The sequence below is a fragment of the Rhinopithecus roxellana genome, chromosome 15 (genome assembly GCF_007565055.1).
Source record: "Rhinopithecus roxellana isolate Shanxi Qingling chromosome 15, ASM756505v1, whole genome shotgun sequence".
NCBI classification, from domain to species: domain Eukaryota; kingdom Metazoa; phylum Chordata; class Mammalia; order Primates; family Cercopithecidae; genus Rhinopithecus; species Rhinopithecus roxellana.
In genome coordinates, this window is record NC_044563.1 from 119,539,558 (window position 1) to 119,554,152 (window position 14,595).

Here is a 14,595-nt window from a genome sequence, read left to right on the forward strand (position 1 = left end):
GTGACAAGGTTCAAATTTCAACCCAGTCAACATGACTTTAGATGCAGATTCCTATTCATTACACTGAGCTAGTAATAGAGAAAAGATAAAAATTTAAAGGAAATATAACCAGAGCATTAAGAAATATATCAGAATGTCACAGAAGTTTTAATTACAAATAGTTATTAATAGTATAATGATAAAAGAGAAATTTTTGTATGTATTTAAGTAAACTTTTACCATTGGTTTTGTAAACAAGGAATTGAATACTCTTCAACCTAAGGATACCTTTCGTCTTTGGCTTACTGCAGAAGTTCATCCCAACTTTACTCCTATTTTACTACAGTCAAGTTTGAAAATAACATATGAGGTAAGAAGATTTAAAATTTGGATCTCTAGTCATATGAAAGCAGTAATCTATACATGACTTCTAAAACTTTGTAAATGACTATTATATAGAACACACAATTTCTTTTTACATTTAGATGAGGTATAATATACATAAATAGCATAAGATGATATAAAATACATTTAAATCTTTTCAAATTTTATTTCATACTTATGTTTTTGTTTTTATTGTGGTAAGAAACACATAACATGACATTTACTATCGTAACCATTTTTAAATGTATAGTGCAATATGCACCTTGTTGTGCAGTAGATCTCTAGAACTTTTTTTATCTTGCAAAACTGAAACTCTATGACCATTGAAGAGCAACTCTTCATTTTGCCCTATCCTCTGGCAACCACCATTTTACTTTCTAAGAGTTTGACCACTTTAGCTACCTCATTTAGTAAAATCATGGATTATCTTTTTGTTATTTCACTTAACATAATGTCCTCAAGGTTCATCCATGTTTTAGCATATGACAGGATTTCCTTTCTTAAGATAGAATAATATTTCATTGTATGTATATACCGTATTTTCTTTATCCATTAGTCCATCAGTGGACATTTAGGTCTTTTACTTCTTGGCTGTTGTGCATAATACAGTGAACACAGGTGAGCACATATTTCTTCACGATTCTACTTTCAATTATTTTGGATATGTAGCTAGAAGTGGGATTGCTGGATCATATGGTGATTCTATTTTTAAGTTTTTGATGGAACTTCATATTGTTTTTCATAGTGGCTACATCATTTTACATTCCCACTAGCACTGAACAGTTTCTCCACATCTTCACCAACAGTTTTCTCTGAGTGTGTGTGTTTAATAGTGGTCATCTGAGTGGGTCTGAGGCGATACCTGATTTCTTTTTTCGATTAGTTGTCAGAGTTGTTTAAAAAATTTGTTTTCCAAATAACTGATCCTTTACTTATGAATTTGCTTTTCCTGATTCTTTTCATTTCACTGAATTTTCTTTTTTCTGTTTTTCTTTCTAATGCTGTCTTTAGATTTTTTCTGCTTTTATTCTTCCTGATTTCTTGAGTTGAATACTTGTTTTGTATTTACTTGCATTCATACTGAAATTGTTCTAAGTCTGAATTTGCAGCTTAATATGTCTTTGGCTTTATTTCACAATTTTGGCATGTTAGTGTTTTTGTTTCATTATTTTTCAGTCTGTATTTATATGTGATTTTCTCTTTGTACAGGATTTATTAATTTGCATGATCTTTCGTGTAGTGCCTTTTTAAAAACTCTAAGTGGTTTGGTTTCCTATTAATGTCATGTTTTATTGAATAGTGTGCAGAAATTTGGCCTTATCTATGATAGTTTTTGTAAATGTTTCATAAACATAAAAAGCTTTCATTTAAAAAGTGTAAATTTGATAGGTACTTAATACTTCAGTGGTATATTTTCTTTCTTTTCTTTTTTTTTATTTTGTATTTTTAGTAGAGGTGGGTTTCACCATGTTGGCCAGGCTGGTCTCGAACTCCTGACCTCAAGTGATCACCCACCTCAGCCTCCCAAAGTGCTGGGATTACACCATGCCCAGCCGCCTTTTAAAAAAGAAGGTCATTTTACTTAAGAAATAACAATGAAAAGGATTTCAAAGGGGATGACTAATTTTTGGCATTCTGAAAGTATTGACCTGAATTTATTATTTTTATGTTAGAAACCATTTTGGAAGAACTATTTTACTTTTAGAACAAGCTAGTTAGAATAACTTGGGCAGAAAAACCCACATTATATATTTTTTAATATTAGAATTCTTTCTTGAGGGCGTTATTTTGCTGTTTTTCCACGAACTTGAAAAGTTATCATTTTGATAATTTGAAAAATAATGACAGATATGATGCATATGGATGAACATTTTAAAAAATTTTATACTAGTCTGATATACAATTTCAGTTCCTGGATTTTTATTTGGGTCTATGAACCTAGCAATGTTACACAATACTTTAAATTTGGACTAATGCACCAGGAAGATTAGTTGACATTCTATGTAAATGGTATGTTGAATTCCTCTTGGAAATTCAAATAGCAACTAGTGAGGGAAAACTGGCATATTAAACTCAAACACCTATCCCATAACAATCAATATCACATTAGTATTGTAAGTGGTGATTTAGTGTCAGTGAAAAAAAAATCTCTCAATCATCATATAAAACTTATTTGGTTATTTTGAATTTTATTGTATATACTTTTTTATTTGAAAAATTATTCTGAATTTATATTTGGATGAACTGTTAGATATAAGCAGTTTAAAACTAGTTTTATGTACATTTTGAAGTAACATAATAGTTTAACTCAAACCTGGTAATCTGAACATTTTTCTTTAAATTAGTGTTCTTAAATACGTTAAAATCTAATATATTTTACTTGTAGGATTTTAGCAATAGGATGTCTGTTGATTTTTTTCTTTAGTCACCTCCAGGTTTAAAGAAGAATTTAATGCGTACTTATGAGTCTTGGACTCCTGAGCAAATTAGCAAAAAAGATAATATACATCGAGCTCATGCTCTCTTCAGTCTTGCATGGTTTCATGCTGCATGTCAAGAAAGAAGAAATTATATTCCTCAGGTAAGTAAGACCATGTCTTGGATACATTCTAAGCTTTATATTTTTGTATGTTAAAATATTTTTGTGGCCAGGCATGGTGGCTCATGCCTGTAATCCCAGCACTTGGGGAGGCGGGCGGATCACCTGAGGTCGGGCGTTCGAGACCAGCCTGATCAACATGGAGAAACCCCATCTCTACTAAAAATAAAAAATTAGCTGGGCATAGTGGTGCATTCCTATAAGCACAGCTACTCTGGAGGCTCAGGCAGGAGAATTGCTTGAACCCGGGAGGTGGAGGTTGCAGTGAACTGAGATTGTGCCATTGCACTCCAGCCTGGGCGACAAGAGTGAAACTCCACCTCCAAAAAAATAGCAAAGACTTGGAATCAACCCAAATGTCCATCTGTGACAGACTGGATTAAGAAAATGTGGCACATATACACCATGGAATACTATGCAGCCATAAAAAAGGATGAGTTTGCGTCCTTTGTAGGGATATGGATGCAGCTGGAAACCATCATTCTTAGCAAACTGTCACAAGAAGAGAAAACCAAACACCGCATGTTCTCACTCATAGGTGGGAACTGAACAATGAGATCACTTGGACTCGGGAAGGGGAACATCACACACTGGGGCCTATCATGGGGAGGGGGGAGGAGGGAGGGATTGCCTTGGGGAGTTATACATGATATAAATGATGAATTGATGGGTGCTGACGAGTTGATGGGTGCAGCACACCAACATGGCATAAGTATACATATGTAACAAACCTGCACGTTATGCACATGTACCCTAGAACTTAAAGTATAATAAAAAATAAATAAATATATATATATGTGTGTGTGTGTGTGTGTGAATGTGTGTGTATATAGATGTGTGTGTAAATTGCATCACTCTTCCATCTTTAAATTTTTCCCATCCTCTTTTTTCAATTTTGTCCACTTCTGTTGAGGAAAATCTCTCCTCAAACTGCCCTCCTCACCCTGCTCCCCTTTTAACCTCTCTATTTCAGTGCCATGTCAAAACAAGAGCATAGATTTTAGAGCTAGACAGACTTGCATTTCAGTTCTGACTCGAGAGTGTCTTGCAGTGATACCTTGGGTAAACTGTTTTAACCCCCAATAAGCATCAGTTTCTTCAACTGTAGAATGAGAGATAACAATCATATTTACCTTTATTGTGGGCATTAAATGAAATAGTGTATATGTGTGTATATATAGGTGTATATATAGGTGTATATATGTGTGTATATATGTATCTGTATATAGGTGTATATGTGTGTATATATGTATCTGTATATATGTGTATATATATGTGTGTGTATGTATGTGTATGTGTGTATATGTGTGTGTATATATATGTGTACGTGTGTGTGTGTGTATATATATATAGTGGCACGCACCTGTAGTTCCAGCTACTTGGGAGGCTGAGACAGGAGAATCGCTTGAACCCAGGAGGCAGAGGTTGCAGTGAGCCGAGATCGCGCCATTGCACTCCAGCCTGGGTGACAGATCGAGACTCTGTTTCAAAAAAAAAAAAAAATTGTAATGCAGTATTAATAGCTAGGTTTACATATTTACATATTAATTTGGCTCATGACTTAAATTTATATCCTTAATCGGATCTTTTCTGCTAATCTTCTAGACTGTATATAGTTAACTACTTCACATCTCATTGTATTAAAGTATTAAGAACAATTTGTGACCCATCATAAGCCCTCAGTGAGTGTTAGGTATCATTTTTATAGTTTATATTGCATAGATATCTCAAACTTCAAAACCTGAATTCCCCATACCCGTCAGTTCTTCCCAGTAAAAGCCATTGGTATCTGTCTACTTCCTTAGTCTACAAACTCAGGAGCTGTTCTTGATATGTTGTGTTTCAAAGCTTCCCTATCCAATCCATCATCAAGTCTTATTAATTCTACTTCCAAAATATAATTTAAATATGAGGACTTCACCATTTTTTAAGCCTCATCACCTCTCACCTGTACTACTTTCTGAATTAGTTTTCCAACTGTTCTTCCTACTTTTTGCATTTAGCAACCAGAATTACCTTTCTAATATATGAATTTGGTTATTACTTTGCTTATAATGTATCAAGTGGCTTTTTATCATACTTAGGGGAAAGCTATGCAAATACCGTACCACAGTCCAGAAGAAAAGACCCATCTATCTCTTCAGCCTCCTCTCGGACACTTTATGTCACTTGCATTCTACACTTCAGTCATGCTGGGCTTCTTTAAGGTCTTGAATCTATCTAGCTCTTTCTCACCGAAGGCTCTCTGTTACTGTCATCACAATCAATCAACTGCATTTTTTTCCGTTGCCGTGGCAGTCGTATCTGGTACTAATGGTCAATTCTCGTTGCCAAATGCTTCTCTCAGCTGTAAATTGCATCACTCTTCCATCTTTAAATTTTTCCCATCCTCTTTTTTTCAACTTTGTCCACTTCTGTTGAGGAAAATCTCTCCTCAAACCGCCCTCCTCACCCTGCTCCCCTTTTAACCTCTCTGTTTTAGTGCCATGTGAAAACAAGAGCATAGGTTCTGGAGCTAGACAGACTTGCAGTTAAGTCTTGACTCGAGAGTTTCTTGCAGGGATACCTTGGGTAAACTGTTTTAACTCCAATAAGCATCAGTTTCCTCAACTGTAGAATGAGAATAACAATCATATTTACCTTTATTGTGGGCATCAAATGAAATAGTGTTTGTTTAGTGCTTAACACAGTGACTGGCTTGTAGCCTGTCAATAAACGTTTGTCAAACAGATGAAATAGTAAATAATAATAGCATTGTGTTGTTTCTTATAATATGTATACCACACTTATGGGGAGGATTCATTGATCAGAGTTAACTTGCTCAAATAATCACACCTAAAAAGTATAGAGTTCCAAAATGGGTAGGCACATCTACCTGTAAATCTTTTTTTTCCTAACTTCTCTGACCTCTGTCCTTAGCCTAATATACCAATTAATCCTGACTGATAGATGAACAATACTGATAGTGATTTACCTTTATTGAGAAAAGTTACATTAAAAATTTAGATTGTATTGTTTTTATATAGGCACATGGTATAAATAAAAACAATATAAAATGGTTGGTAATGAAAAGTTACGTTCCTCCCTATTTACTTCCCTGCCATCCACTTTCTATTCTCAGAGGGTCCACTATTAACCATTTCTTGTTTGTGCTTCAGAGAGTTTGTATGAATATACAAACATTTTATTAATTTATATATGTATTTATGTTCTTTATAACTCAAACGGTAGGTGGCGTATTACAAACACAGCTCTGTACCTTGCTTTTTAAAACAATATATTTGACATTGTTAAGTGACAGTGTCTATTTAATGCCCAATTTAAAAATATTTTTTGTATTACATAATACTGCTGTACATTTTTAGCAGTTCTGTATTGTTGGATGGGCATATATATTCTTTTCAACTCTTGCGATTATAAAAAAAGTTGCAAGGTGGCCGGGCGCGGTGGCTCAAGCCTGTAATCCCAGCACTTTGGGAGGCCGAGACGGGCGGATCACGAGGTCAGGAGATCGAGACCATCCTGGCTAACACAGTGAAACCCCGTCTCTACTAAAAAAATACAAAAACTAGCCGGGCGAGGTGGCGGGCGCCTGTAGTCCCAGCTACTCGGGAGGCTGAGGCGGGAGAATGGCGCAAACCCGGGAGGCGGAGCTTGCAGTGAGCTGAGATCGGGCCACTGCACTCCAGTCCGGGCGACAGAGCGAGACTCCGCCTCAAAAAAAAAAAAAAAAAAAAAAAAAAAAAAAAAAAAAAAAAAAAAAAAAAAGAAATAGGTAGTGTTCATTTTGTTAGCTGTCTTCAAATAGCTCTGTAATGAAATTAAACAGTCTTGCTTATAGCAAGGAACTAAGACTTATCAATCTCTGATACAACAAAGACCTGTCTGATGATCATAGGTGCCCCAAGATAGAATAAACTCTTACTGACTTCAGGACCATACAGTGTTTGGAAAGGCTTTGTAGGACAAACGTAAAAGTATGAATTTATACTTGGAATTGACAGCATATGGAATTTGTACCAACTCTGAAATATAAATGAAAACATATCATTTTAATAAAGAAATCCATTTGTTTTTATTCAAAAAAAAAAAAAAAAAAAAAAAAGTTGCAATGGATATCCCTATGCATGCTTCATTTAACACCTATTCATAGCTGTCAGTTTTTAAATGTGGAATATTTGGGTCAAAGAATATATATATTTTTAGAAATCTATAAATATTACCAAATTTTTATCCATAGAGGATACAGCAATTCACTTTCCCACACAAAAAAAGTTTGAGAATGTCACTTTTTTCATACCATACTTTTGTTCTCATAAAAATCATAACACTAGAGGTAATGTAGACAAAATATATATACCTATGATATGGTCTCTAACAATAGAATTGTTAGAGACAATTTTTACTGTTAAAGACCATGTCATAGGTATATATATTAAGCAATATTGATAGCAACAGTTTTCTAATTTGGGGGTTTTAAAAATATTGATCTTCAAGGTATTAAACATTTTTAAAAATAAACTTTCACATATAAGGTCTAACAGAATGATATAAGAAATTTTATTAAGACTTTTGAATTGTTAGAAAGTTTAGATAAATATTAGAGAAATTGTGTTAATGGTTGATGGATACATATCCTTTACAGATCTTTATTTCTTAAATCTGCTAACTTAGCAAAATTTGAATCTTTTGTTTTCATAATATCCATAATATTCTTTTTTTTTTAAAAAAAAAAAGGTATCCAAATGCTATTGACCCCAAATTTACACATACAGCTCAGATAAACTTTCTAGGCTCTCTGTTTGCCTATCTAACAGTTGACATATCCAGCTGGATGTCTCAAACATATCTGAAAATTCACATGTTCTGGATCAAGCACTAGAATTTAAGCTTCCCAAGTGCACAGATATTTGTCTCTTGTTCATTGTTATATTTTAATTGAACAAAACACGGCCTGGTATATAGCAGTCCAAAACTTTATGTTTTTGTTTGATGTGTTTGTTTAAATGCTTTGTTAAACTTTTGTTTGGTGATCTCATGATATTCCTTCCCAAATCTTGTATTCTTTCACTGTTTCACTTATTAAGAATGACATCATCCATCATCAATTTGAATGAGCAATAAGCTTAGAAGTCATTCTTAACAGCCCTCTTTTTGGTGTTTTCATACTCCATTACAATCCAATACAAAAATTCTGTTAGTTTTATTTTCCTAACGAGTTCTTAAATCTGTCTTTTATCTTTGTATGCCACCCCTCTTCCTATTAGGGTGACTTTCCCTCTCCTCTAGATTAGGTCAGATCTCTTTCATATGTGTGAAACATACTAAATGTTTCTCTCCGTCAGTTATTATCATTTTACAGTTGTATATGTATTTGAGTGATTGTCTCCACCCCACCCTTTCCCATGTTTTACTGAAAGCTACATGAGGGCAGGGATAACTTTTTGTTCATTATTATATTCCCAGAGCCTGACATATAATAACATGTATTTACAATATTTTTTGAGTGTTGAATGAATGAATGAAATTTGTATCAGTATTCCTAAATAATATCCAAGTCTAAATATATTTTAGCTTGAACTTATTTTATTACATAGAACTAGTCAATAGAAGCCATATATAAATTATTTTATGTTTCAATTTATTGTCTATACAATATAGAGCTCTATGAATATTCATTTTATACAAACATTTTAGCTATTATAGGTATATAATTTTAGTTCCAATATGAATGCTTTGTGGGTTCAATATGAATGAATATACTGCTATGTGCTTTTGGACTTTTTTTTGGTGCGGTATTTCTTTGTATGTTTGTGGAGAAAATCCACAATTCTGAAGGATAAAATTATAGGAAATATCCCAATGTATATATAGTAATCAGAATAAAAAATTTAGTATACCAATTTATTCTCTATGACTATGTTGCTACATAAATCACTAAAATTAGTATTGTATTATAAAGTACTTTTCATGCTATGGCCAGTAAATCTTTTTAAAATTTACTGTTATTTTAGATTTATTATGTGTTGGATTTTTAAAAAAATTCTCAGGAGTTATATGTTTTAAGTCTATATTGATCATTTTGTTTAAGGACAGTGATACATACATATATCTCTCTGAGTACTGTTTAGTTGTTTACTTAAAAAAATTGTTTTTGACAGGGTTGGACCAAGTTTTATGAATTTTCTTTATCAGATCTTCGGGCTGGGTACAACATTATTGACAGACTTTTTGATGGTAAGTTCTAACAAAAATTTTAATCTCATATTAATAAAATATTTTATCTGAGGTCTTATTAACTATGTGTTTTCTTCCAAAGTGGCTTACCTTCCTATCACAAAATTTGCTTTTGCTTTTTATTTTATTTTTTATTTGACTGCTATACCTGTATTATCTCAGAGTTCTTATATGAATCTGTTCTTACATGGATTCTTCTTTCTGGAAGCAGAAAGCTAGAAAGACTTTGTTTTCACTTTGCAGCCTTCAAAAGTTTCAGGCGTTAACTGAATTTTTCAGATGTCTTTCAAGGGAACTGTTAAAATTCAGGAGTATAGCAGATTAAGATTAGTACCAAGGATTTGTGGAGTCATAATTGAATTACTAAGTAGGATTCAGGAAACAAGGTACAAATAATACGTTGAAACAGCAGCAAATAAAGCCATGTAATCTGATCCCCTAAGTCCATCTAGCTATCAGCCTCCTTGAAAACAGGAACAGTTTAATCTTTAAAGTTTATTGTGCAGGACCAAGGGAGGGGGACACTAGAGTTTAGACCAATGATGGATTAGAGAATAGAATATGATGATAGTAATCTCAAACTTAAAAATGTCACAAACAGATCTTTCAATTCCTGTCTCCTCCCCACCCCCAACCCTGCAACCCTGCCGAATACTTTTTCCTGATTCTGCCCCCGTTTCAGTAGATGGCCCACCATTCATGTATTAATAGTTGTTCAAGGCTAAAGCCTGTGAGTCACCCTGGATTCTTTTTTTTTTTTCCTCATCCTCAGACATCCAGTGCTTTGGCAATTTCTATCCTTTGCAAATCACATCATGATTCTATTCACTTATTTTCCAAAGTGTTGGCAGTCCAAGCAATAATTTCTTACCTGGTCTTCCACTTTAGCACCCTTGCAAACATTCTTCATACCATAAAAACTTTAGTTTTTAGAAATGCAAACCAAAGCATATAATTTTCCTGTTTAAAACTTATATCCATATTTGGCATCTTTATGTTCCTCAGACAAGCCAGACTTGTTCTTACTTGAAGGTTTTAATGGGTGTTCTTCCTTCTGTCTGAAATGCTTTCCTCCCAAATTTTCATATGGCCTTCTTCTTCCTATTGTTCACTTCTCAGCTTAGAGGTGTCCTCTTGAGAAGAGAATTGCTTCTGGAGATTGATTTCTTACTGCTGAATCTGAAGTAGTCTAATCATTCTCTATCCCTTTGTCTTGTCATATTGTCTTAATACATTAGTACTACTTGAATATCTTCTTGTTTATTCATTTTTTTCTTATTTTGTTTGTCTCTTCCCACTAGAGCATAATCTGTTTTAAAGTAAGATCTTTGTCTTGTTTACTGTGTATATCCTTGAGGTTTATAACAGTGCCTAGCCTATCATAGGTACTCAATTATTATTTGAGTTAATAGCATCAGAAATTTTTTCTATAACTTGTCCTTGGCAAAAGGATAAAGATGGACAGCTAGGATGTGACCAAGTCCCATTTTAATTTATATATTTTTGAAGTTTAAAAAAATCTATTTAATGAACTATATGGACAAAAAGTACTTACAAGATTATGGCTCAATGAAATTTCCACAGACTGAATTCACCTACGTGGCCAGCACCTTAATCAAGAAACAGAACATTGTAAGTGCCACTGAATCTACTCATGTAATGTTGCCTTTCAGCCTCTACCATCTCCCAACTTTACCTTCCCCTGTTCCTGAGGTAGACACCAGACACTTAACTATATAGATTAGTTATGCCTGTTTTTGTAAAACTAGAAACATACAGCATGTACGCTCTAGTGTTTGGGTTCCTGTAGTTAACATTATATTTGATAGATTCAGCTATATGTTTGCATTTAGTTGTAGTCCATTTATTCTCAATGCTACACAGTATGCCTTTGTGTAATTATATGTATATCTGTTGATGGACATGTTGGTAGTTTTGAGTTTGGGATGATTATGGGTAATGCTGCTATACCTTTAGGTGAATATATAGATGTATTTCTGTTGAGTATATATGTAGGAATAGAATTGCTAGGCCATAGGGTATGCATTTGTTCACCATTACTAGTTGATGCCAAATAGTATTGAAAGAGAATTTAATTCTACATCAGAAAAGTACACATAAATGTAGAATTCAATAAATTTCCCATAAATTGAACCTATGTAACTTATACCCCCCCCCAAAAAAAATGAAAACAGCATTATTAGTATTTTAGAAGTGCCTTTTTTCTACTCCTTTCTGCATACGACCCAACATTCCCCTCCTCATACATGGGTAACTACTTTCCTGACCCCCGTGAACTGTTGTTTTTAACATTTGACGCTGATTTTTTTTTTTTTTTTTTGGAGAATATAGACTAATACTTTTTTCAGCTTGCCTAAAAGCTTGGTAATTTTCCAAAATGCTTTTGAATATTTATTTGACTTTATAATACCACTATGAGGCTATTAGTGTTAGTGCCCTTTCACAAAAGAGAAAAAACAGAACTTGAATGATTTATCATTGTGTTTCAAGTTTGTGATAGAGTTAATTAATAGCATTCTAAGACATATATAGATAGATATCTTACACCATTATATTTTAAATAAAAGGCAGATCCTTTAAAATGATATTGAATCTCAGAGTAAAAATCTGTTAAATCTTATGATTACAGAATTTTCTGATATGAAGGAACTTCCACATGTATAGAATTCAATGCTAAAAAAGAGAAAAAATTCTAAATCTTGGGAACAATTGGTATTGAGAGTAATAGCCATGCAACCTAGAGCAAGTTTCCTAATCTTTAAGCTTGAGTTTCCTGATCTTTAAATTAGGAATAATAGTAGACACTACCTCAGTTTATTTGAATATCCAGAAGTTTAAATTACAAAAGCCACATGAAGCATTTAACATTTAGTACATTTAATATATGGAGTTAAGCTATCAGTAATGGTTGACTGTAATTATTGCTATTGTTGTAATTTGAGCTTCTATTAATTTTATTTTACCCTGAACAACATAAAATTTGTTTTGAGAAAAATAGGTAGAAGAAAAATAATATTTTCTTATAAAAATTCTATAAAATATTTCACATAATGATTGCCGTTTCTATTTTATAAGTTGAAAGATACACTAGTATGTCTGTATTCCTTACTGACTGATCAATGACTGGCTAACTTATCAGTGACTGACTAAATGATAAAGTTATCATTTAGTGAGTATCAGGACAACTAGAAATTCGAGTCCTGGTGAAGTCCTTTGTTTAGTCACTGTTGAGAATAAGATATAGGCAGATAACAACTTTATTCTTCCACTATGGAGGTCCTCTTATCCTGCAGGAGGCGACCTAAATCACTTATGTTCCAAGGCATGTAGATAATCAATTTTTGTCATATCTCTAAATTTTATAGTAATGAAACAGAACTGTGCTAGTAATGCTAACAATAAAGTTTATTAGCTAGTTTAAATATAGTTCTGTGTCTCCTGCATTTACTGTAGATCTGAGATTTAATTCTTACATTTTAACATTACCACAAAATTGTGATGACAAGGATATTTCTGTTGCAAAATGAAATAATATCTTATACAAGAAGTTCCTGACCAACATGGTGAAACCCTGTCTCTACTAAAAATACAAAAATTAGCCAGGCATGGTGGCACGCGCCTGTAATCCCAGCTACTCAGGAGGCTGAGGCAGGAGAATCGCTTGAACCCAGGAGGCGGAGGAAGCAGTGAGCTGAGATCGCCTCATTGCGCTCCAGCCTGGGTGACAGAGCGAGACACCATCTCAAAAAAACCAAAACCAAAAAGAAAAAATTCTATTGTGTTTTTTTAATATTACATTTCTCTTCTATTAAAATAGAAAGTAGATAGTTGACTATGTAAAATCATGACATTTAGAAGAGTGTAATGTGTGAAGGTGTTTTGTAGAGTTTCCCTGTTAATCAGATTATTTTATAAACTGACAGTTTCATCAAATGTGTAAAATTATGTTTTGGATAGGTCCGCTTCAGGAATTTCCAATTTAAGTAACCAGGATTGTGTGGCAGATAATTCAGATAATCTGACTGGATTCAGAGTACCTCATTTCTATTTCAGATCTTTGTATAACTTTCTCATTTTGGTGCCTTAGCCTTCCTATTCCTTAGGAAGGTTTCTCCATATGTATAATTGTATAACATTAATACTTCTGTCTTTGCTATGAGGATTAAGTGAATTTATACATGTAAAATATTTGGAAGATTTCGCTTGATTAAAAAATCTCAAATATTATTTACTACTATTAATATTAATGGTCATTTGAATAAATGATTTAATTGTATTAAATGTATTTTGCTGTATGTTATAAATATAACTCAAGCCAGGAATTTAATGTTTTAAAAATAAAATTAATAAAAGTGTTTTTTTAAAATTATAGGTGCCAAAGATATACAATGGGAATTTGTACATGGTTTACTTGAAAATGCTATTTATGGAGGACGTATAGATAACTATTTTGACCTTAGAGTTCTTCAGTCATACCTGAAGCAGTTTTTTAATTCTTCAGTTATTGATGTATTCAACCAAAGGAACAAGAAAAGCATTTTTCCATATTCTGTATCTCTACCACAATCCTGCAGCATTTTGGTAGGTAAAATGAATGATTTTCAATCTATTTCCAGGTAGATACATGAATCATTTCTTACATTGTTAAATATATGTTACTTATCATATATGATACATGATACATGAATGATACATGAATCATTTCTTACATTGTTAAATATATGCACAAGTAATTATTCAGTTTGGATTATTTGTTATGACAATATATGGCTTGATTCTCTCAACTTTAGTAAGGCATCCTAAAAACTTTTGAGTACTTACTCAAAGTTGGGTGGTTGATCATGATAATAGGCTGGTCTGTAGTCAGATCTTGAAGGGAGTGGCCAAAGAAAATTCAAAGAAGGTAGGACTGCCGTGAAAAACTGCAGTGGGAGAATATGCACTTCATAGTAGTCATGAGTGTACTCTCATATATTGAAAAATAGGAAAGAAGACAAATACTATTTGTGTCTTCAGTTTCTGGCTTGTACACTTAAAGCTTGTCTAAATATATGAAAGAAATTTACTTTGTTTTTCACAGCAACGTTTTGTGTATCTATTTCAGCCAACTGTAGCTTTTTGCTTTGAACCATCACATGAAAGCCTCCTAGAATGCACTCATCTTTTCCAGAAAATAGTAATAAGTATAGCTGAAAGATTTCAATTCTAATTTATTTTGCCACAAACCTATATGTGTATCTGTGTGCAAATAATGATTTATTAGAGTACTATAATTATACATTTCTTCTTGAATTACAAAGGCACGTATCTATTCAATTATGTAGTTCTCTCAGTTTTGTGCTTTCTTTCATCCAAATATTTTTCAAGAAAAATCC

General features: G+C 33.0%; 1 protein-coding gene across 1 annotated transcript in view; it reads left to right on the forward strand.

Annotated features, from left to right (window-relative positions):
- DYNC2H1 (dynein cytoplasmic 2 heavy chain 1) overlaps window positions 1–14,595 on the forward strand; it is a 385,005-nt gene that overhangs the window by 208,274 nt on the left and 162,136 nt on the right. Inside the window, exons 78-81 of the mRNA XM_030918805.1 lie at window positions 239–349; window positions 2,789–2,944; window positions 9,124–9,199; window positions 13,593–13,801. Coding sequence (XP_030774665.1) covers window positions 239–349; window positions 2,789–2,944; window positions 9,124–9,199; window positions 13,593–13,801 — 552 coding nt within the window. The remainder of the gene's footprint in view (window positions 1–238; window positions 350–2,788; window positions 2,945–9,123; window positions 9,200–13,592; window positions 13,802–14,595) is intronic.